Below are 23,093 nucleotides of genomic sequence, written 5' to 3'. Positions count from 1 at the left end.
TGTTAAAATGGTACTTGCCACTAGATAATAATGTCTAAACATTATTGTCAACGGATATATAACTCTTGGTGCTGGCCGGAGTGACACCAATTAAGTTCGCAATACTATGAACTAAATTTACACTTGCAGAGATCTGAAGACGCAGTGGCACTCGAAGAACCAGTCCATGGTGCATCTGATGATGAACGAATGAGGCTCTGAGATCCGCTTGGGATTGGGGAGCTCCCTTGTGCATTGTGATCAAACTGGTCCCTTAAGGCTCTTAATTTCGTCATTTCATCAGTAACATAGTTACTTGGATCCAGAACAACTTCATCCACAGCAGTCCGCCCTTCAAGCATACTTACAACTGCAGACATTGTTGGCCGAAGTGCTGCTGTTGGATTTGCGCATAGCAGAGCTACTTTGATCATCGTAATGGCCTCTTTCTTGCTGAAATCGGACCCCAACCTCGGATCCACCAGCTCCAGTAGATTCCCTTTTTGTTGCAAAACAAAGGCCTAAAAATATGGAGATAGAATTAGTGGATGATCACAACCTAGTTACATATGTAGTGAAATAATATTTGAAAGAAGATTATTATCCTACCCAATCCGTTAGACACTGAATGTGCTCACTGGGTCGATACTTCATGTTGATCTTTCCTGATACAGTTTCTAATGCAACAACTCCAAAACTGTAGACATCTGCTTTATAGGTCAAACAACCCCAGAGTGCATATTCTGGCGCCATATATCCACTGCACATCCATTGATACAGCTTTTACCGACAGATTACTCACTCAAATACAAAGAATTTTTCTTATGGAATTCAGAAATGTAGTATCGGCACGTACTAGCCATATAAATAAGACACTACATGTAAATCCCATATTTGTTGGCATTTCAACATGCAGTTATGCAATCAATATGAACTACTACTTACTAAGTTACTATCACTACAGGAATCTTCACTGTCCAAGGGATAAAGAGAGACATATTACTTTTCATAGTTTTGTCCTAATAAAAATTTTGTAGACAGAAAAAGCCGAATGTAGATTCATGAATGAATAAAATGGAATGTGCAAGACAATAGCTTACATAGTTCCAGCAATCCTGGTACTAATGTGAGTGTTCTCTTCTTCATCAAGCTTGGCCAAACCAAAGTCTGAGATCTTAGCATTGAGGTCTTGGTCCAGCAACACATTCGTAGTTTTGATGTCTCTATGTACAACCTTCACTGCCGAGTCCTCATGCAAATAAGTCAGACCTTTTGCTATGCCTAGGCATATTCTCTGCCTTGTAGGCCAGTCCAATTTGAGGGGAGCGTCCTCTGGACCTGCATTTAACAGTCATATATACATAACCTGATGATTATGACACCTCAGTTAAAGACATGATTTGTCCCTATACTTGATAAGCTTACCTATCAAAGCGTGAGCAAGGCTATTGTTTTCCATGTACTCATATACCAACAGTAGTTGGTTTCTTTCAATACAACATCCGTACAATCTAACCAGATTTGGGTGCTGCAAACAAGAGATCATGCCTATTTCATTCACGAATTCACGGTTTCCCTGCTTTGATTTTGAAGATAGTTGCTTAACTGCAATTATAGTACCGTCTAATAATATACCCTGCATTAAGCATCACAAATCACTTTCAGGTGATGAATTAGACCATAAAAGATTCATTGAAGACAAAAATACTATAACAGGATAAACAGTCGTATGATACCTTGTAGACAGACCCAAAACCACCCTCTCCAATTTTGTTGGTTGCATCAAAGTTGTTAGTGGCAGCTTTAATATGCCTGAAAGTGAAATAGCCAGTTTGCAGGTCTAGTCCTCTCAGAACTGTCGACATAAAACAAGTTTATTTAGGCGCAGATTGATCAAGATTCATTAGTATCTGCATGTGCAGTCGCATGAAATATGAAGAAATAAACTAATGCACAGTACTAGTTTCGCAAGCATTAGAGTACTCGTACGAAAATGTACTAATTTCCCTAACCTCTTTCCCTGGATGTCTTGCTATTAGGGCAGCCTTTCCACCAAATAATGCCTAAAATCAATAAAGTGAGGCATAACAGTGAAGCTCCAACCACAATAAGTGCCTTTGTTTTTTTATCAAGAGGAGGCCTGAAGTCTACAATGAAAAAAAACAATTCATTAGCATAGTATGTATAAACTTATGGAGAACTTGCTTTAAAGTTTGTGATACATGTTATACCAGAATTTATAGAGATGGCTGATATAAGAGGTCCATATGTTCCTCTCCGTGGGGACCTTGTTGTCCCTTTTCCTGACCAATGAAATCTGATCTCTAATGTTTTCTCCTTAACGACTGCTTTAAATTCCTTAATGACTTCCTTATCAGTCCCTTGTGCTTCCTTTGCAATGTCAAAATCCCTGAGAACCAGTTGCTCCTGTAATACGTGATGTCATATATCCCTTAAGACTTTTCTGTCGTGCAAGTTGCATATATAAACAGACTAACTGAGCTTTACCTGAATATAAACATCAAATATTCTTCTTCCAAGACTGTAAAAAGATGCATTGCTTCTGATTATTATCTCCGCAAAGTGAAGTTTCACGGTATAGTTTCCTTTTGCTAAGCAGTTTGCATAATATGTGAGAGAAAGAGGAGTGAGGCGTGCATTTGTGTACAACTGAGAGCTTTCCATTTCAAGTGTTGATACATTATTTGCTATGTAATCGTTAAGTTTTGGACTTTTATCCCAGAAAAATCCACTGCTACTGACTCCCCACTTTGATCTCTGAGGAATAAAGTTTGCTCCACCTCCTATAGTTGTATCATCTTCAAATTTGATGTCCCCAATGGTGGTTGCTTTACCACCACAATTTATATACAATGAGTACTGAACTGTTCAGTAACAGATAATGAACAAAAGTTCAAATAAGATAAAATATTTGAGAAGATAATATGAATGAATATACAAAAGTTAATTAACTGAACATGGATATATTGTTACCAGAAGTACATGGAAATTTGTCCAGGCATCCTCCAGATAAACTAGATAAAATAGAAACCAGCTCATGTAATAAGTACATAATTGACGTGAAAAGAAAAAGAAATGGCTTTGCCATTAAAAACTTTTTAGCAGAAGCTTACAAGTTGTTTGGCACAGAAGAGCTTTTGAACACGTTCCTGATACGTACATGCAATCAGTTGAAGAAAAAAAAAAAAGAGGGGAATGAAGGAGTTAACATAGAGTGCTAATCAAGTGATCATCCTAATAATGCTTAGTATGACAACACAGACAACAGTTCTTACATGTCGTCAGTACACGTAGTTGGCTCAGAGCTCTGTGAAAAGTTATTGTACGAAACATCCATCTGGCTGGACACATATATGATAAAACAGTAAGCAAGTATATGACAACTGAAATTTAGAGATATTGATAAATTAGGATACATACTAGCGATGTTCACTGTTCTTGATCCAATCTGGAATAGAGCCATTGAGCAAGTTGCTTGTCAAGTACCTATTCCGAGAGAAACCACAATTACATTCCATTGAAGTCATGAATACTTAACTATAAAAGGTTGGTTACATGGGATACATCTATGCTTATGTACATGTGAAGATAATATATGCAGGAGAGGCCGGTTCGCTGGATCATATATGAAATTCACATTTCTTACAAGTACTGCAATTTGGTGTCATCAATGAGTTTATGTTTTTCAAAATCAGGAACGCTTCCTTCCAATTTGTTGAAGCTGAGATCTCTGTAAAACAACAAAAAGAGCATAAGAGAACTTGAAGCTTGCTATTTGGATGCTTGACTTAGCCGATGAACGCCATTATTAAATCTGCTATCGAGAAAGTATCAATTGTATGAGCCTTGTGTATTCATAAAGATTATATGTATTTCAGCTGGATTACAATTGAGTTGACCATTTCTCTAAAAAAAAAAAGTATAATAAGAGAAAATGATGAAATAGCAGAATTACAAGACATTCAATGATGTCATTGCGGATAGATCAGGAATAGGTCCATATAAATTACAGCTCCTCAGCATTCTGCAAAATATAAGTCCATATTAGCATTATTGGGGATGAGCATGGATTAGTCTAAAACTTTGTACAACAATATACTAACATCTTTTAGACTTACAGTCTTTGCATGCTTATCATATCACTTAAGTTTGGAAATAGTGAACCCCTTCCAGTTAAGTCACTGATCCTTCTGCATATATTACATCATAAATTATTGATCAGCCAAAAATAGAAAATAAAGTATCCATGTGATACAAAGCTACAGTGTAAAATTGTTAACTGTAGATTAGAGTCTCTAGTGTCAATGCAAGAATGGATTGATCCTTCTGCCATAAGTAGCATTAAGGAATTAAAAGATAGAAAAATAAAAAAATGTGCCTGTGATCTGAAGTCCTATTGTATGTTAATTGAATGCAGAACTCACAGTTCTGTTAATTTATTCAATATAGAAATTGTTGACGGAATGGGCCCTTCTAAACCACTAGCTTGGATCTCTCTGCAGGAACAGATCTTAAAATAAATAATAGACACTAGATCCGGAAATTTTAATATCCCAGTGATTCAAAATGTGTAACCGAAAAGGTTACTTACAATTTCTCTAGTTGATTCCAACTTTGAAAAAACTGAGGAGGTATTGGTCCTGAAAAGTAGTTACTGCCTATCCTTCTGCATGAAAGAAAACATAGAAGCATATAAAACTACATCTATCCTATCATAAGAAAACTATTATTACAACAATGATGCAAACACTCACAGTACAGTCAATTTAGTCAGATTAGCAAGAGCCATTGGTAACTCTCCTGTGAGATTGTTGGCGCTAAGAACACTGTAGATAGAAATGTCAACTTAAGTACTGGTGCTTGCTCATTCAAGAAGGCAATATTAGAAAAAGTAAGGAATGACATGAAAGCACATCGATGGTTAAAAAATCTTACAGTGTCTCCAAGTTGACCAAATTACCAAGCTCAGGTGGGACAGTTCCAGAAAACCGATTAGTCTCTAGGCTCCTGAAAATAGGTTATCTGCTTTCATATTGATGAATCATCACAGTAGACTAAACTAATGAAACATGAATTAAGCTGAGAATGATAAAACTGATAGATTTAATGAGAGCATTACAGATACTTTAGAGTTGTAATGTTTCCCAAGTAGCTAGGAATTGATCCGGCTGGTAAATTGTTCACTGAAACAGACCTACAGAGCAGCTCATGGTAAGTTTGACACTTTTGGCTATAAACTAAATTTGTCTAATCAAGCATGAAGATGAAGTCTCTTACAGATGTTTCAGCTTTGTAGAAGCCCATTGACGCGGTATCTCACCACTGAGGTAGTTCCTATTCAAATCACTAAAAGTACAAGGATGAAGATGTAAGTCACTAATTTAGCATATTGAGGACTATCTGAACTTTGGCAGAAGGAAATATTTAATCACAGTGAATTTAAAAATATGCAAATGAAAAAAATTTCCTTACAGTGTTGTCAGGTAGGGTAACTTCGCAATGGATGGTGGAAGTATACCAGGTAAATCTTGCTCTTGAAGCTTTCTGTGTTAATTAGTGCCAATAAAAATCTCAAAAATCCAACTTCTTTGAACATACACTACTCATCAAAAGGCATATAGGATTAATATTCATGTAAAAAATTAACCACATTCCCTACAGTTCCAAATTTCATACCCACAATATATAGCCAAAAAAGAAAATTTCAGACAGAAAGAATGTTTAAGGATTAAACTTTGCATACATGCGGATAACATGGTACGTTTTATCAGGGGAGCAGCTGCAGGTGACATTGTTCGTGGAGATGGTGGCCCAACTTGACTTATTGCTACACGGGTTTTCTTCAAAGTTCCAGTCTTTTTTTCCTAATTCGTTGCCAATATCTTTCAGTACTTCCACTGCCCACACAATTAAAATCCAAACATTCCATATGAGATTCTGTGGAAAAGAGAGAGAGAGAGAGAGAGAGAGTATAAAGAGTAAAGACCTTCAGTTTTTTTTTTAATATCCAATAATGGTATTAGGCAATATTTTTTTTTAATAAAGGAGAGGGACAAAAGAAACTGATCTCTTATATCTGATAAATTCAAATAAAGAGGATAAACAAATCTCAATCTGACATGTGTATACACACTCACACAAAATCATAAATAAATAAAAACCTCTAACAAATAGTAAATTCTCAGCCAAAATATCTTTAATTAAAAAACGGGATGAACCTGGTAGCATTGGCAGACGGTTGTGTCTTACAACTAAACCTTTTTGTTTGGTCAGATACAACTGGACCTTAACTACTCAAAATTGAGATAAACCAATAAAATTTAGCTTCATAGTAGTGTTTTTAGTGTTAATAGCAAATAATAATAAGAAATGCTTTTCTAACTCGTGTAGCAGTGAAACCAAAGCAAACAAAGATCTACTAGTGGAAATTAATTCCACTGAAAAGCAAACCACATCTTTCAATTCCTTCTTCTCTCCCGGCCACCACCGGCGGCACTGTAGCATTTAGCTTTTAGTTTGCGGTGATCTCTCTTCAGTTGTCATCGGAGCTTGATCTGGTGATTTTCTGGGTTGTTGCCTCAGATGCCCTGTCTGGCGTGCTCAATCATGGCAAGGCTGTTGCATCTTTTTTGTTTGGTTTGAATAAAGTCCGCCGTCTCGTGGTCGGCTCGGATGGTCGCTTTTGGTGGCTCCCCTCATCGATTCAGTTCGGGTTCGGATCTGCTGTTCTCTCTTGGGGTGCATCCCCCTTTTCTTGCTCGGCTGCTCTCCATTGTTCTTGGGTCTTCTTGGAGCATGGGCCTCCAATTCCGCGCGTCCAGTTTAACCGTTGGAGGTTGCAGCTTGCCTTTGGATATATTGGGTTTGTGCTTATCTTGCTTGCAGGTAGCTCCGGTGTCAGAGTTCTGCTCGATTGAGCCTTCTATCCGTGGCCTGGCTCTGATCGGCACTCGTACTTGTTCTTTTCTCTTCCCTTTATCAGTTGTCCATCTCTTCTTTTCTTTTACTGTTCGTAGAGTTCCGTGTTCCGTGTGTGGAATCCCAGTGACCCTAGTATTCCCGTTGTTCTTGAATAAGACGTGTCCAAACTATCTTCGTACTCTTCGTTTTTTAATGGAGGATTTTATTGATAAAAACAAAACAAAAGATCTACTAGTGAACATAGACTTAAGGATACATCAATGTCACTTGAATTCAAAGATTTAGTGTATTGCAACAAAAAAAAGATTTTCAGTTTTACCAATACCATCCATTCATTAAAGGAAACCCGGGTACTGAAAGCAACAAAATGAAAGACGTTTGAGTGTTCTTAATTATTTACCTTCAGTATCTGGAAGAGGCGAACATGATGCTCGTGCTTCAACTTTGAGAAATGCTCTGCAGATCAAGCAGAAAACCAAGATCGTGAACAAGATGTCATGCTTCATCTTCTTCATGTCATTCCATATATCTAAACCCCAAGCCAACCAGCAGATATATATTTGCTGTTGCATGCAGCTTTGCGCTTCTTTACAAGCCGGTGGTTATAATATTACCAGCAAATGTCCAAGCACTGCAGTCACTGCTTTACCGGTGGTGAAGTCTTTCTTTTTCGGTTACAACTTGTGGTGAAGTCTTTCATATCTTCATTTTAGTTGGGTGCATGTTTGCATTATTGATCAAAAGTTCAAAACTCAAAAGTTTAAAACATTCAAAGGACCCGTCCACATTGTGTCCAAATTCCTTTATTGACAAAGACACAAAGTTACCAAGGTAGACTCGGAGTCAACCAAGTTACCAAGGAAGACTCGGAGTCAACCAGGCATTCTATACAAGATGCGTATTGGCAACGTAATTAGTATGCATGGAGAGAAAAATGAAGAAAAGCTTCGCTTATATTAAGAAGATGGCTAGCCTTTTTTCAAGGTGAAGCTTTGTTTGTACAAATATCATCATTCTTCACTGTTGGGAGTATAGTTTGATTCTGGGTTGATTTCGCAGGAGTCAATGCCAGAAATGGTAGAGGTGGAGCGGAATGTTTGGACTGTCATTTGTGTTTGGCTCATAGTTGAACCGTCAGTTCCCCTTTGGCGATGGAGGTCTCTCATGGCCTTAAACCTCATATCCTCCCTGTAGCTACTTGGTTCTGGGATCACTTCGGGAACAGCTGTTTGTCCTACCAGCATTTTAACCACCTCAGACATGATAGGTCGGAGTGAAGCAGATGCATTTGTACACATCAGAGCTACTTTTACCATGATCTCTGCTTCATTTTTGTCAAAATCGGACCCTAACTTCTCATCAACTAGCTCCAACAACTTTCCAGATTGTTGCAAGTGACAAGCCTGCACACGTTTATTGCAGTTTCATAGTGAATTACCAACAATGATAACAACCTTAATGCAAAATCAGCATGTGGAAATAGTAAGAGTACCCAATCTAAAAGACAAACACAATCGTCACTTGGAATATAAGCATTGTTGTTCTTCCCACTAATAAGTTCTAGGGCCACTACTCCAAAACTGTAAACATCTGCTTTGTACGTCAGGTGACCCCATAGTGCATATTCCGGTGCCATGTACCCTCTGAAAATCAAGATGCAAATATTTGTTATAAAGGTATGAAAAGTTTGCCAACTTACTAGATATTAAGTTAGCATATTAACACAATAACAAGTAAATATAAATAAAGCGAGGGAAACTGACATGGTCCCGGCAACTCGGGTGCTTATGTGCGTCTTCTCCTCTTCATCAAGCTTTGCTAGTCCAAAGTCAGATATCTTGGGGTTTAATTCCACATCAAGCAGCACATTTGTTGCTTTGATGTCTCGGTGAACAATTTTTAGTACAGAGTCTTCATGAAGAAAGGCAAGTCCTCTTGCTATCCCAATACAAATCTTACGCCTTGTTGACCAATCCAATTTGATCCGAGTGTCACGACCTACAAAATATCCAAAAAAAAAATTGATGCTTAGTTTCACTTTTTTCTCCTTAGAAACAAACGAGGGATATAAGTTCAAAATAAAGCGAACTCAGGTAGTTAGAAAGAAAACAATAATACAACTCAAGACTTTACACTTCAGATTATAGATCAGTTTATATTATAAATCACTTGCTTTGTACTTGTACAGTTGCACAACTCAAAGCATAAACTAATCCTTACCAAACAACGCTCGAGCAAGGTTATTGTTTTCCAAGTACTCATACACCAGCAATAATTGACCTCCTTCAATACAGCATCCATGAAGTTTCACAAGATTCGGGTGTTGCAAACAAGATATTATTCCCATCTCATTTAAGAATTCACGATTTCCTTGCCTTGATTTAGAGGAAAGCTGCTTCACTGCTATCACCGTACCATCAGGCAATTGACCCTGTATCTCAACTCTTAGTCAGAATTATGTATGTCAATGCAAAAAAGGAGATCTAAAATAAAACAAAAAGGTCAATGGTAAAAGTAACTAAGTACCTTGTACACAGGACCAAAACCACCTTCTCCAATTTTGTTATTGGAATCAAATTCGTTAGTGGCAGCTTTTAGTTGTTTTAAGGTAAAATTCCCCATCTGGAGATCAGAGTCTTTTCCATCTGCCACCATAGGGTCACAAAAAAGGAAGAGTAACCAAATTAGTTCTATGTAATAAATTTCACTTCTTGCTGGAATTTTCAAGAAACTGCAATTGTTAATCCATTTTCCTTTTCATTTCATTACTGGTGGAAATGATCAGTACAAATTGTAAATCTGAAGATGGGTTATTTCATACGATCTAGTACCTTTCTTTTTACCCAGTTTTCCTGACAAGTTGCCTCTCCACCATAGGATTCCTAAAACAATAAATACTAGGCATAGTGCCCCTACTACAACCCCGATGGCAATTCCAGTGATTCCCTTATTACCACCACTTGAGCAAGACTTGGAATCTGCCAGTGTAACTATAACTCAGCTTACTAGGATAAGATAATATGCAAAATAAGGAAAAGAATATTGAACAAAATAGGAAGTTTGATAAGTAAATACATGTAAAAAGTGTTCACTGGAGTCTTCATAAATAACCATCACACAAGGATTCAAAGCAAATTCATTTCTTGACATGCATTTAAAGCAGTTGAATGACTCACCAGATTTCACTGAAATAGCAGAGACAAGGGGACCATAAACTCCTCTGTCAGGAATCCTGGTTGTCCCTTTACCGGAAAAATAGAAACGGACCTCTAAGGCATTATTTATCACACTGATATTGTATTGTATAACTAATGGAGTTTGAACCGACTTGGCTTGCTCTTCAATATTGAAGTCCTTCCACCATAGTTTATCCTGACAAAAAAAATTTCAATATCAAATTTCTGTACTCCTTTAAAGAAGAAACCTTTCCAACAATGTAACTAGCTACCTGAATATAGATATCAAATATGCGCCTCCCAAGACTTGTAAATGTTTGGTTATTTGTAAACTGGATCTCCGCAAAGTGCAGACTTAGAGTATAGTCACCATTTTCTAAGCAATAATGAAAATAAGTGATTGAAATTGGAGCTATGCGTGCTGTTGTATATAATTCAGAGTTATTTGAAGATGCCAGAGATACAGAGTAACGTGTATTTTGGCGATCGTTGTCATCCATGAAGTCTCCGGTGCTACTAAATCCCCAATAATGATCCTCATTGAAGAAATACTCTGCAGTGCCGCCTTCAACTCCTCCATCTCCTAGATACAAAATGCTTTCTTTATTTTCTTTGACGGTAATGTCATTCCCACCACAGTTTACATGCAAACAAGTTGAATCTGGCATAATGTGAAAAGAAATTAGTAAGAGCACCTGACCTCAACTTTAGATAACAAAGTAGTGAGTAACAACACAGACTTTATGAATTTACAATAGTCCATGACATTATTTCTGAATGAACTGATTGAGCCAACCTTTTATGGTTGTTGCAAGAAAGATTCTAAAATTATAACAGTCTTTACCCGTTACCATTTTATAACTAGTTTCACTTGTAGAGCATTCCAAGATTATCAAGCCTATCTGAATGCAAATAAAAATTCAAAACAATTAGATATATGCTTACAGCGAGGACAAATCAGACTATTCAAGCACGGAAGACCTCTCCTTCTGTGACAAGCAAGTGAAATATGTTAGCAACTATTAAATACCATACAGATAATGATATATTTACTTACGATGGAAAGAACGTAACACAGATCAGATAGAGATAAAGAGTATCTTACAAGTTGCTCTGTGATGAAGAACTTCGAAACAAGTTCAGGTTTAGATTCCTAAGATACAGAAAAATGGTTAAATAACTATCAGCTAAATCCTTATAGACAGGCAAAGATGCATACATATTCAAAGTATTCTTACATGTTTTCCTGACATGCAGGCTGCTCAGGTCCTTGCCATGTGAAGTTGTTGTACGATAAATCGCTGCATGAAAGCATAAAAAGTAAATATTTGTCTTTTTAAAGAAAGGATATATACAAGCTATAGAAGTTACGATGAACTAGAATTACAGTGATTATTAGGACTAATAATAACCCATGAAAAACTAAGTTTCATGAAAAGAGAAAAATGAATTATAGAACGCATTCAAAATGATGACACATACACATTACTTCCATCTATGAAGATCGAGTCTGGTACGCCTCCACTCAAAGAGTTGCCAGTTAAGAATCTACAGAAAGCAGTATCTTTAGAATATTATGTCAAAGATAGTACTAAATTATACATAAAATCAAATGCTAATCAGACACCGACCTCAATTTGTGTGAGCTATGAAATAAAAAATATCCAAAACTTATGTAGTTGTATTTTTGTGCCCATGTATGTGTCTCAGCACTTTTATCCCTTCCCCAAAAGTATGACTTGGCATTTTCCAGAAACTTTCATAAGCCACGGACCTTGCAGTTTATATTGAATGAAGCACACAACGTTGTACTTACAGAAAATTCAAACGCTCTAAGCTGACTGTGGTTGGAATTTCCCCTATCAACTTGTTAAAACTCACATCCCTGACACCATACAAAATAAGAATCAAAGATTATTTACGGTCATGATACATCACATGTAATCAATATCTTATCTTTGCAAGCTTTACTTACAGCATTTCCAGGTTTGCCAGTGACCACAGGTAAGGAGGGATCTCTCCCGAAATGTTACAGTTTCTCAGAATCCTAGAACACATTAAGGAACTGTATTACCAAGCCCGTGCTAAATAATAAACATGTTCACCAAATCTCGTAATACAAATACTAGACATACAATCTGACTAGGCCAGTCATGTTCTTCAACATAGGAAAATCCTGCTCTGTTCCATTTATATCACTAATCCTCCTATATAGATATGACATCACATGAGGAAGAAAAAGGATTAGTTTACTACAGGAAGCAAAGTAAAAGAGGAATTCCAAACAAAATTTTAAAAGGTTTCTTACTTACAATTCAACTAAATTACTCAGGAGAGATATATTTAAGGGGATAGGTCCACGAAGCCCACTGCCGTGTATTTCTCTTCAAATCGAAATGATGTAAAAACATTAAACATGAGAAAGTATGAAATCATGCAGTCACCAATAAAGAAATAAGATAGTCTCAGAGCCAGGTGAAAATTGAATCAGAAGAAAAGATCTTACAATCTACTAAGTTGCTTCCAGCTCTGTATAAAATCAGGTATAGTCCCATTAAACTTGTTGTCATTTATCCTACTGCATTGGACAATAAAGTGCTATCATTTGCATAAAAACCACCTGTTCACATTATAAGAAAAGCATATGAAGTAAAATCTTACAAGTCTGTTAAATTTCTTAGCCCAGCAAGTGTCTCTGGAATATTTCCAGTCAGATAATTGGAGGACAATATCCTGAAATTACAATTCCAAAGCAACAAATTTTACCTATCAATCACCCTTCCACTATGGTAATAGAGTATTGAGAAGTCAACACTCAAAGTTTCCCAGAAAGAAAAAATGTTCCTTACAAACTATCTAAATTGATTAAACTCCCAAGTTGAGGAGGAACAACTCCAGATAATTGATTTGCTTCAAGATTCCTGATTATTTTGAAAGACAAGAAAGATTGTTGATACTAGAATTAAATGATGACAGTGTACAACACAACCTACTAGATCAATAGCTGAGACAATCATAGGCTCACAGGTATGTCAGAGTGGTAATATTTCCCAGCTCCACTGGAATCTCGCCAGAGAGACGATTTACAAGAAGAGAGCTGCACATGCCTTTTTAATTAGTGCAAAACAAGAACAACTGACTATGATCAGGAGGATTAAGAGTGCTCACATTAATGTTAATTGCATTGAACCCCATTCTGCTGGTATTGTACCATTAAGATAATTATAAACCAAATCACTGCACAAAAGTTTTGAAAGTTGGAGCGCACTCAACAAAAGATAACTGCTTTAGATCATCAGATATCACTTTTCAAGTCTTGTACTTTTAAATGTTCTTACATTTCTCTAAGGTAAGAAAGTTTCACCAGTTGAGGTGGAAGTGTGCCAGGTAGACTAAACCCCTTGAGTCCTCTGTCAGATTGATATATATGAATTCAGGTACCAAGCAGTTAACGATATTAACAAGAAAGCAGAATGATAATAACATAGATGGCTTTGAAATCAATGTTTAGTAGTGTAGTGGGGCTCAAATACAATTATCATCTCTCTGAGAAAATCAGCAAAATCCTTTTACATGGTAATAATACTGGCAAATATACTAACCTCCAATAGATTAAGGTGAAAATTATCAAGATAAACATATCATAAGTTTAACATTAGCTGATAGCTTCTATATCCAATGCCAAATTACCTTGGTTACTACCAGTAGATCAGTTTTAGCTGAGAACCTCTAGCACCTAGTAGATAAGGAAGGTCAAGGTAAGTTCTCGCATTGCAAGGAGGTACTATACTTCGCTTAACCCCATCAGAGGTTAGTATAGTATACCCTACGAAATATATAACAACCCTCAATCGGTTTTTTCTGTTATTTTCCTCACTAAACTATAAAATATGTATAATCAATTAATCATGCATTGAAATGTAAGCGCATCTAGCAAAAGGGTGAGAGAACTTACAGCTTTACAACATGACAGACATTGTTGTTGCATTCACACTCTATGCTACTCTCAGATCCCTTTGGCGGCTCAGCAGTCACCCCAACCATTTCAATTTCGCAAGAACCAGCATTGAACTTCCAATACTTAGCACCCATTGTACGAGTAATTTCTTCCAGAACATCAACTAACCAAAATTGTACACCATCACTTAATCATTATACAAATTCATAAGGGAATTGAGGCAAACCAAGTTTAATATTGACATAAGCAGCACATAGAAGCAATTCATGTTTAACTAATATACTACACAGTCAAAACACTGATGCCCAACTCAAAAAGGTAAAGCCTTTATCAGATTTCGGTTGGTACACACAAATTACCACTACATACATTTCAATGAGAATTCAGGGAACCAATTCCAAACTTTATGAATCAATTAAATGGCCAAAAGATATGTTATACCCAGAAAAAGGAACAATAACTAAAGATTCTTAACAGAAATGGAGAAAACTAAATGGGTGTTTGTGAAGCTCTGTGCTGATACCCAAAATCCAAATTTAGCCCAGTAAAAGCTTTTCATTTCCTTATCAACCAACCAAGATTAAGCAATAGAATAAGGGATTAGCTCTTACTTTCATCTTGGGGAACCTCAGACCCAGCAAATCTCAACAAGCTGAGTAAGCAGCTTAACAAAGTGGCCAATACAAAAAGCAAGCGGCTTTTGCTTCTGGGTGGCATGATGATGCAGACTGGATGATAAAGCTTGAAGCTTTGAGCCAACAGAATTGTGGGCAGTAATGAAACAAGTACAGTGAGATAAGACAGGTAAAGAATGTGTTATCTTCAAGGTGCTGATCTAGAATGAACTAGTCAGACAATGCATGCAATTGGTCAGCAAGTTTGAACTATGAAGGTGGAAGTTGGAACTGGTTGGAGAAATCAGGGGGATGATCCGGTGGACCTCAAAGGTTGGAGTGTTGGACTTTGTTTTGTCCTCTTCCTTGTTTATTCAATCTCGATTGCTGTGGTTTGGTCATAAATAATTTATATTTTCATGTATCAAATCAACAATGTTAAATTGTTAATATAATTAGCTAATGACTAATGACTCAATTTGAAGATAAGATATAAAAAAGAATATGAGAGATCTGTGAGTCTTGTTTCTTTGGGAGCTGGATTTTGCATGCAGAACCCAGAAAATGACAGGTATATAAATATAGGGTAGGATGTCGATATTATTGCCAGTCACCCGTACAGTTTGCCCAACGCCGCCAAATATGGCTGTCGAGCAATTCGCTTTCAGGCTTATTTGAGGCAAGATAATTTGATGAAGTATTTGAAGAAATTTGACTGAAATGCTTCAGCGGGCAATGATGCATCATACTGTATAACATATATAAGTTGATCCGACGGTAATTAAATGAGTCGATTTCTAGTCATTTCATTATTTCATCTTTAAACAAGGTAAAGTGTCCTCCATTATATAGACTATAGTAGAGTATCATGGCAAGTACTTAAGCCTATAATAAGCTAGTTTCGATCTATTTCAACATCCGAGTTCTTTTAAGCCGTAGTTCTACTTAAAAAATGATAAACAAAATAAAAACCATAAAGGGAGAAGGGATGTGTTTACTTTTTTCTGTTGATGGAGAGGCCACATGTTACATGTTCTCGCGTAAGATTGACTGTTGTTGAGATTCAGTAGTAAATAAAACTAACATCCAGCCAAGATATATGCAACTTAGCTAATTTTCTTTTGTCGACAGAAATTGTCGCATAAACTAATATAGTTGAAGAATATCTACGCTAGCTTTATACATCATTGGCACCACATTTTCTCACATTTCATGTGCACTGCCAACGACATTTGATTAATCAAACTAGTCGATATCTTGGAGCTCGAACAACAAGAATTCAATGGCATGCTCGTAGATAATGAACAAAGCAAGTTCAACTTCGTCTACAATCAATCCCTTTTCTGTGATTGATTATATAAATGTTCACCAATTAAGCTAGCTAGCTAGCTAGTTATTAGGACTAATCAAGCCAACACGTGGAATGATGAAGACAACTTTACCTTCAATTGAAGTTGATGTTTACTATAATGCCTACAAACTCAAATTCACTAATTCTAGTTCAAAGTTCAAAGTAGCACGCTTTGTTCAATTACGACCGCACGAGAAGAAGTACGAACAACAGATTTGGAAATCTGGCCTATTATTAACAACATTGCTATATAGCAGATGTCCTCGTTCATGGAAAACATCAAAGCGACCTTACTATGCCTTGACTTGGAGGGGAAGTGCTGTGGATATAAATGATGCATAATTAGCTGGGCTGCTACTACTATCAGGCTTTGTCAAGAGGATTTTGATCCTAAGCTGTTCTAACTTCTAACTATCAAGTCATACCTTGAATGCTTGAAATAGAGAAAGAACGAAATGTTTTAGTAGTTGGCAAACTCTCAGACTGGCTTCCACTTGAAGATTGCCTTTTCTTTTGACGATGATTGTCCCTCATGGCGTTGAACTTCAAATCTTGGAGTCGGAACTTGCTTGCTTCCAGGGTCATGTTCGGCACTGCTGTTCGTCCTTCAAGCATGCTCACCACCACAGACATCATAGGCCTAAGCGTTGGCAATGCATTTGTACATAGCATACCAATTTTGAGCATAAGTTCTGCTTCTTTGATGTTGACTTCGTTCCCCAGCCTCTCATCAACCAGCTCCTTCAAGTTTCCAGTTTGTAGCAAATGCCAAGCCTACAAGAAGTACGTCTTATTAGCATGAAGGTAGATTAAAAGCAAAAGCAGCAGGGTTTTATGCACTGGCTTGATGAAGGTAAAACATACAAGATCTAGGAGACAGAGATATCTGTCATTTGGCACATAGCTGTTATTGCTCTTCCCGCTAACAATTTCCAAGGCAACAACCCCGAAACTGTAAGCATCTGCCTTGTAGGTTAAGTGACCCCATAGCGCGTATTCTGGTGCCATGTAGCCTCTGCACATAAACAAGATAAATCAGAAAATTACAATGTAATATGACATTTTCATGTGTGAAAGTGATTGTAGTGGAAACTGACAGGGTGCCGGCAATTCTGGTGGTGATATGTGATTTGTCATCTTCATCAAGCTTAGCAAATCCGAAGTCTGATATTTTAGCGTTCAAATCCCTGTCCAGCACGCAGCACATTCGTAGCTTTTATGTCTCGGTGGACAATCTTGAGTCTTGATTCTTCATGGAGAAAAGCTAGACCTCTAGCTATCCCAATCCAGATCTTAAGTCTGGTTGGCCAGTCCAGTTTTAGCTGATGATTCTCGGAACCTAGATATTTTCCAACAAATTGCTTATAAGTGCCAGTCAGCTAGCTCAAAAGAAATTTTACATGTCTTGCACATCCAGATAGCGACTTCATGAGAGGTTCAGCATTCACAAATTGACAGAAAACATACCATATAATGCACGCGCAAGGCTATTGTTTTCCATGTATTCGTACACCAGCAATAGCTGATCCCCGTCAATACAACATCCCTGCAGTGTCACTAGATTCGGGTGTTGCAGACAAGATATCATTCTTATCTCATTTAAGAATTCACGATTCCCTTGCTTTGAATTAGATGAAAGCTGCTTAATTTCTATAAAAGAACCATTTGGTAACTGACCCTGCTCCCAACCTCATATGTCAGAACTTACTTTGGCTCACATAGCAATGTCTAATAAGAAAAGATTTCCACTCTGAATTATATATGCCAAAGAAGGAATAGATTGAACACAGGACCAAAACCACCTTCTCCAATCTTGTTTGCTGAATCAAAGTCACCACTGGCTGCTTTTATTTCTTTCAAACAAAAATCTCCAGTCTGGATATCTCTTCCTGTGTCCCAAAATAAATGGAGTAGAATCTCAGTAGGTGCAAGTTATCTATTTGGGAATGATATGCTCAATGCAGTATGTACCTCTGAAAGAATCCTTTCCACCAAAAAACAGCCATTATGAACAGCATGAGGCAAATAATGTTCATACACCAACACCGGAGTAAACAAGTTTTAAACTTCCATTGCCTCCACAAGGTTTGAAATCTGTCCATAATAATACACTGAATCATGAGTTGGTGTCACTAAACCACCTTTTCATTGAAGAAAAAGACCAACGGTTCCATATGAAGGATACTAAATGATAATTTCGGAAACAATGACAAGACGAACTCACCAGAAACCACAGATATAGCTGATATAAGAGGACTATAATCTCCTCCTTCCGGAATCCTCATTGTCCCTTTTCCAGCCCAATATAGTCTGATCTCTAAAGCATTACTTGTCACACTAATATGAGATAGTTGTTTAACAACACTTTTCTGAGCCATACCTGCCTCATCAACAATATTGAAATCCTTCCAAATCAATCTCTCCTGCGACAAAGTGAGCTTGTCAAAACTCAAGTTGCAACTTTTTCAAGAGAATTTGATTAGCTAGTGTACTATTTACCTGAACATAAATATCAAAAAAGCGCCTCCCAAGACTGTATACCGTTATTCGTGATCTTGATCTCCGCAAAGTGGAGACTCATACTGTGTAACCCATTTTTTTCTTCTTTTTTTAAATATTTATTTAATAAAGTACAAAGAAGGGGGGGGGGGAAGACCATATACCCCATTTTCTAAACAGTATTAGAAATAAGTGAGTGAAATAGGTGATACGCATGCTGTTGTATATAACTCGGAGAGACTCAAAGATGCCATAGACATAGAGTAACGTGTATTTCACCAATCATAGACATCCGTGAAGTCACCAGTGCTACTGAATCCCCACATACTTATGTTATTTCTAAAATATGTTGCAGCACCACCTCCAACTCCTCCATCGCCTTCACACAAGACCTTTGTGCTCTTATCTCCTTGACAGTTAGGTCATTTCCACCACAATTGACATGCATATAATTTGAATCTGTCCCCCAAAACTGAAACTCGAGTGGATAGATGCGCGAGATAACTCAGATAAGTAAAGCATGGTAGAACTGTACTTACAACGTGGGCAGTGAAAATTCTTAGAGCATGGAAGAACACTCTTTCTGTCACAAATTGAAAGAAAAGATAAATAAGCTAAATTGTGCAGATGTTTGCTCTTTGAATAACTTATTTTCTCATCAATTTTCAATTTTGTATGAAGTTGATAAAAAAAATGAAATTTGATGAAACAAATATGAATTGAGCGGCAAGTAAAAAGATGAGTCTTACAAGTCATTATCCTTTGAGGAGCTTCGAAACAAGTTTAGATTTACATTCCTGTAGAACCAAAAACCATCAGCCTATCAGTTTTCTAAACCACCTCCATCTAAAAGAATTTGATATATACATATATGAGACGGTATTCTGACGTATAATCTTGACAATGAGAGCTCTCAGGGCCTCGCAATGTGAAGTTATTGTATGATACATCACTGCACTAAGAATAATAGGATCGTGTTATTTTCTCAAGAAAACCACTGATATTATAACACAGAGCTTCTAAATATATATATATATATATATGTGACACAGAAACCAGGGTCAGCCCTGTGTCAAAAATACCTCAAGGCGAAACAAAAAATTAGAGGTCTCTAAGCTGCAGTTCTCTTATTTAATTTTTTAGCCCCAGATTTGAAACTACAGAATCGCGAGATGCCCGTGGTGAATGTGCAGTAGAGACGACATAGCCATAATGAGATCACTTATGCGGGAGGCACATCCACACTTCTTCTGACACTCAGTTAATTTCGAGAACACAATTTCTTTAAGGAGGTAGAGTGTGAGCCCCTGCAGATTTTTTTTTCAGCATTGTTATCACATTAACCGACATTTTTTCGAGATGTTAAATTTTTTTTGTTTATCATTTTTGTTAAACTATGTGTCGTCATGAACATGGAGGTATTCACGAAATATTTTTCCGACGCTCGGTTATTTTTCTACGTATTTACGAAGTTTACGATTGCTTAAGTTGCATTTTCAAATATTACATTTTTTACATTTTTAAATCTCAGTCCTTGATCTCCATCATTTGATCTCCACTGTTAAATTTAAAGTAAAAAGAGAGCCTATAGTGGACTCTGTCACACACAAACCTCTCCATTTTTTTCTTTTTCTTTTCCTTCTCTGTTTTCTTCTTCTTCTCTTTCCCTCAAGCGTCTATCTCTCTGTTTGAAACAGAGAAACTCAGAGACTGTGACTTTTGACTGGCCGCGTCGCCGCAATCCGGCCACGTCAGGGATTGCCACCACCACCATTCTCTCTCCCCCCACTGACGAGCTCTACACAACCCGGTCATAGCATGTGAGATTTGAGCCGATCTCTGTCCATTCGAAATTGAAGACCCTTATTTTTGGAGGCCCCAAGCGCAGGCGTGCTTCGCTTTGCTCCAGGGCCGGCCCTGACAGAAACACATCAAAGGTTGAGAAGGAACCAGAAGTAGGATAAATCATTGGAAAAAATAACGTACACACTACTTCCATCCCCGTAAAAGTGAATCTGGTACAGTTCCGCTAAGCTGGTTTCAGTTAGAGAGCTAATGCAAGCAAAACCAAATATTAGTAATTTAGTATGGTACACCTAAATATGATCATAAAAAAATCGGTGAAAAATTTAGGTTTGCATTTCTATTGACATGATTTTGGACCAAAAACAAAGTAATATTGATGAAAAACTGTTCAACATCAGGAGGTCAACATTCTCTAGTATGCCTATTGATCAGTATGATAGTAATACAATGTGATTATCCAGAACTCTGTAAGAAAAATATTTATAAAAAAAAAGAATCACTGTTTTCTGAAACTGATGGGAGTAACTTAAGAAGCTTCATTCTTACACAAATTTCAGGTGCTCAGTGACTCCTGGAGCGGATGGAAGTTCACCTGCTCGCTTGTTGAAACTGAGAACCCTATCACACAAGTCACTTAATCATATATATTGAAAACTGTGTTGCATTCAATACTAAGAATCAAACCAGGTATAGGTATATATAAACCAAGAGAATATTCATTTGGTTGTTCTTGAGAGGCATTCCTCCTCCACTTCACAGTGATATATATAGGGCCGGACAATGTTACAGTATTTCATTGACAGGTACACATAGATGTTTGTGTTTGTTATTGTTAAACATTATAAGTAACGTTTTGGCAATATAAGCTACTTACAACATTTCCAGATTCTTCATGGACCAGATATACGTGGGGATCTCTCCTGAAATGTTACAGTTCCTCAAAATCCTAGAATCAGTTGAATAAAATAGAATCAAATACATGCATGTATTGGAAATAAAGGACCGAAAGAAATACAATATAACAAACATGGGGTATCAGATCCATGCCAGAGGAAACAGTCATCGGATTAAAAAATCAGTGCAAGCAGACTTCTGCCACATTATGAAATTCTCAAGTATATATTGATGAAGATGTAGTACATACAATCTTCCTAGACCCGTCAGAGGAAACAGTCATCGGATCAAAATATTAATCATATACCTCAAGGAAAGATCATCATATCAAACAACTGAGCAGAATGTGGAATCATACTACTCACAAGTCATTCAAGTTGGTCAGAACAGAAATATTTGATGGAAGCGGTCCAGCCAGTCCACTTGAGTGCATCTCCCTTTAATATATAAGGCAAGTTTCCACAAATCAAAGCATATAAAATCTTCAAATTAAAAATGGAATGTGAGTAAGGTGTTCGACAATTTAAGAGTATCTTACAGTCTTCTGAGTTGTTTCCAATTCGGCACCCAATCTGGGATTGCTCCATTGAAGTTGTTATCACTTAAACGGCTGCATTGTGTGTTAGAGTGTTTTCAGACAAGAATCAGAGTATAGTTTATGAAAGAACAGAAACTCTAATCAAACCTTACATATCTGCTAATTTCTTTAGCCCAGCAAATGTCTCAGGCAAGTTCAATCAGGTTATTAGAGGAAAGCACCCTGCATTTCATCATGCAGCATGTATTTATCCACAAATGAGTCTGTAATTCTTTAAAATAAATTGAAAAATCGAGAGCATTTGAATGATTTGAAGGCTTACAAAGTCCGCAAATTGACCAGATAACCAAGCTCAGGAGGAAGAGTGCCAGAAAATTGGTTAGCTCCAAGGTCCCTTGATTGAAATACCCAGAAAAATAAAAGGATGTTAAAGTATGGCAATGGTCATTAGCAGATGAACTGTCCTCCTAGATAATATACCAAGTTTCAGTACTTACAAGTATGTGAGAGTTCTAATATTTCCCAACTCCTTCGGAATTTCCCCTGATACACGATTAACAAATACAGACCTGCACAAAAATTCATTACTAAGTATTCACCATTACAGAAAACTTCAATTTTATTAGAAAGATTAACAAGGCTCACGGATAAGTAAATTTCATTGAAGTCCATTCCTTTGGTATTGTTCCAGTAAGATAGTTGTAAGCAAAATCACTGCAAGGAACGAGAAGTGGATGCAATGAATAAACTGTTGAGGCATTGAGATCATCATCAGTTGTTGAAGCTCTTACATTTCCTGGAGGTGAGGAAGCTTGACTAGTTCAGGTGGAAGCGAACCAGGCAAACTATAACCTTTGATCATTCTAGAAAACATTATACGAAGAACTGAAGTATTATCACATAGGTCTTGGAAGTAAAAATAATCACCACCTAATAGCAATGGACAATTCATATAAAAACATAGGTTGCTGAGTTCTAACAGGGAAGACTTTTTCTTGAGCAACAATGAAACAATCAATTAAAAATATAGTTAAGACATACAATTTTACGACATGACATTCTGTGTTGTTCTTGAAGTGGCATTCACAATCAATTCTGCGCTCAGATCCTTTTGGTGGTTCTTCTGTCAGACCAATCACTTCAATCCGGCATGTCTCGTCATTAAACTTCCAATACACTGCCCCCATTTTGGTCATAATTTCGTGAAATGTAAGAGCATGAGATAGTAAAACAATGATAATTTTTAATGATATGAGCATACAAATTTACTGAAACCTAAGAAACCACAATTTGGTTCTTGGTTGCCAAGAAAGATAGGAAAGTGATAGAACAAAAC

At 37.0% G+C, this 23,093-nt stretch overlaps 2 protein-coding genes and 1 pseudogene across 2 annotated transcripts; all 3 read right to left on the bottom strand.

Moving 5' to 3' along the window:
- Nucleotides 1–83: 83 nt before the first annotated feature.
- Nucleotides 84–7,533, bottom strand: LOC126786559 (probable LRR receptor-like serine/threonine-protein kinase At1g07650). The gene is made up of 24 exons (XM_050512409.1): nucleotides 7,322–7,533; nucleotides 5,744–5,897; nucleotides 5,473–5,544; nucleotides 5,278–5,346; nucleotides 5,120–5,194; nucleotides 4,936–5,007; nucleotides 4,755–4,826; nucleotides 4,592–4,666; nucleotides 4,425–4,496; nucleotides 4,119–4,190; nucleotides 3,956–4,024; nucleotides 3,647–3,730; nucleotides 3,421–3,486; nucleotides 3,276–3,341; nucleotides 3,114–3,149; nucleotides 2,974–3,014; nucleotides 2,488–2,864; nucleotides 2,211–2,406; nucleotides 1,992–2,126; nucleotides 1,716–1,834; nucleotides 1,405–1,615; nucleotides 1,080–1,317; nucleotides 589–739; nucleotides 84–500 (listed from the first exon to the last, which is right to left on the bottom strand). Exons 1-24 carry the CDS (start codon nucleotides 7,491–7,493, stop codon nucleotides 105–107), a joined length of 3,090 nt encoding a protein of 1,029 aa, XP_050368366.1. The 5' UTR covers nucleotides 7,494–7,533; the 3' UTR covers nucleotides 84–104.
- A 154-nt stretch (nucleotides 7,534–7,687) lies between these two features.
- LOC126786560 (probable LRR receptor-like serine/threonine-protein kinase RFK1) lies at nucleotides 7,688–14,998 on the bottom strand. The gene is made up of 24 exons (XM_050512411.1): nucleotides 14,667–14,998; nucleotides 14,053–14,218; nucleotides 13,436–13,507; nucleotides 13,266–13,334; nucleotides 13,123–13,194; nucleotides 12,947–13,018; nucleotides 12,759–12,830; nucleotides 12,604–12,675; nucleotides 12,410–12,481; nucleotides 12,233–12,304; nucleotides 12,073–12,144; nucleotides 11,914–11,982; nucleotides 11,580–11,645; nucleotides 11,336–11,398; nucleotides 11,203–11,250; nucleotides 11,043–11,086; nucleotides 10,370–10,758; nucleotides 10,098–10,293; nucleotides 9,753–9,899; nucleotides 9,448–9,566; nucleotides 9,142–9,352; nucleotides 8,685–8,919; nucleotides 8,414–8,564; nucleotides 7,688–8,324 (listed from the first exon to the last, which is right to left on the bottom strand). Exons 1-24 carry the CDS (start codon nucleotides 14,770–14,772, stop codon nucleotides 7,932–7,934), a joined length of 3,048 nt encoding a protein of 1,015 aa, XP_050368368.1. The 5' UTR covers nucleotides 14,773–14,998; the 3' UTR covers nucleotides 7,688–7,931.
- Nucleotides 14,999–16,362: 1,364 nt separating this feature from the next.
- On the bottom strand, nucleotides 16,363–22,969 carry LOC126785773 (probable LRR receptor-like serine/threonine-protein kinase RFK1; annotated as a pseudogene).
- Between the last annotated feature and the right edge of the window lie 124 nt (nucleotides 22,970–23,093).

Source organism: Argentina anserina, chromosome 3 (genome assembly GCF_933775445.1).
Source record: "Argentina anserina chromosome 3, drPotAnse1.1, whole genome shotgun sequence".
NCBI classification, from domain to species: Eukaryota; Viridiplantae; Streptophyta; class Magnoliopsida; order Rosales; family Rosaceae; genus Argentina; species Argentina anserina.
The sequence above is the reverse complement of the archived record's forward strand: the minus strand, read 5'-3'. Positions and strand labels throughout refer to the sequence as shown.

Excerpts from the sequence above, each read along its gene's own strand:
- LOC126786559 (XM_050512409.1), bottom strand. The coding sequence starts at position 7,493 with ATGCAACAGCAAATATATATCTGCTGGTTGGCTTGGGGTTTAGATATA. Across the intron at positions 4,667-4,754 it reads CTGACTAAATTGACTGTACT|AAGGATAGGCAGTAACTACT; the intron begins GTGAGTGTTTGC and ends TCTTTCATGCAG. Across the intron at positions 501-588 it reads TTCAGTGTCTAACGGATTGG|GCCTTTGTTTTGCAACAAAA; the intron begins GTAGGATAATAA and ends CCATATTTTTAG.
- LOC126786560 (XM_050512411.1), bottom strand. The coding sequence starts at position 14,772 with ATGCCACCCAGAAGCAAAAGCCGCTTGCTTTTTGTATTGGCCACTTTG. Across the intron at positions 13,335-13,435 it reads CTTTCTTACCTTAGAGAAAT|TGATTTGGTTTATAATTATC; the intron begins GTAAGAACATTT and ends ACTTTTGTGCAG. Across the intron at positions 9,900-10,097 it reads TGCTATTTCAGTGAAATCTG|ATTCCAAGTCTTGCTCAAGT; the intron begins GTGAGTCATTCA and ends TTACACTGGCAG.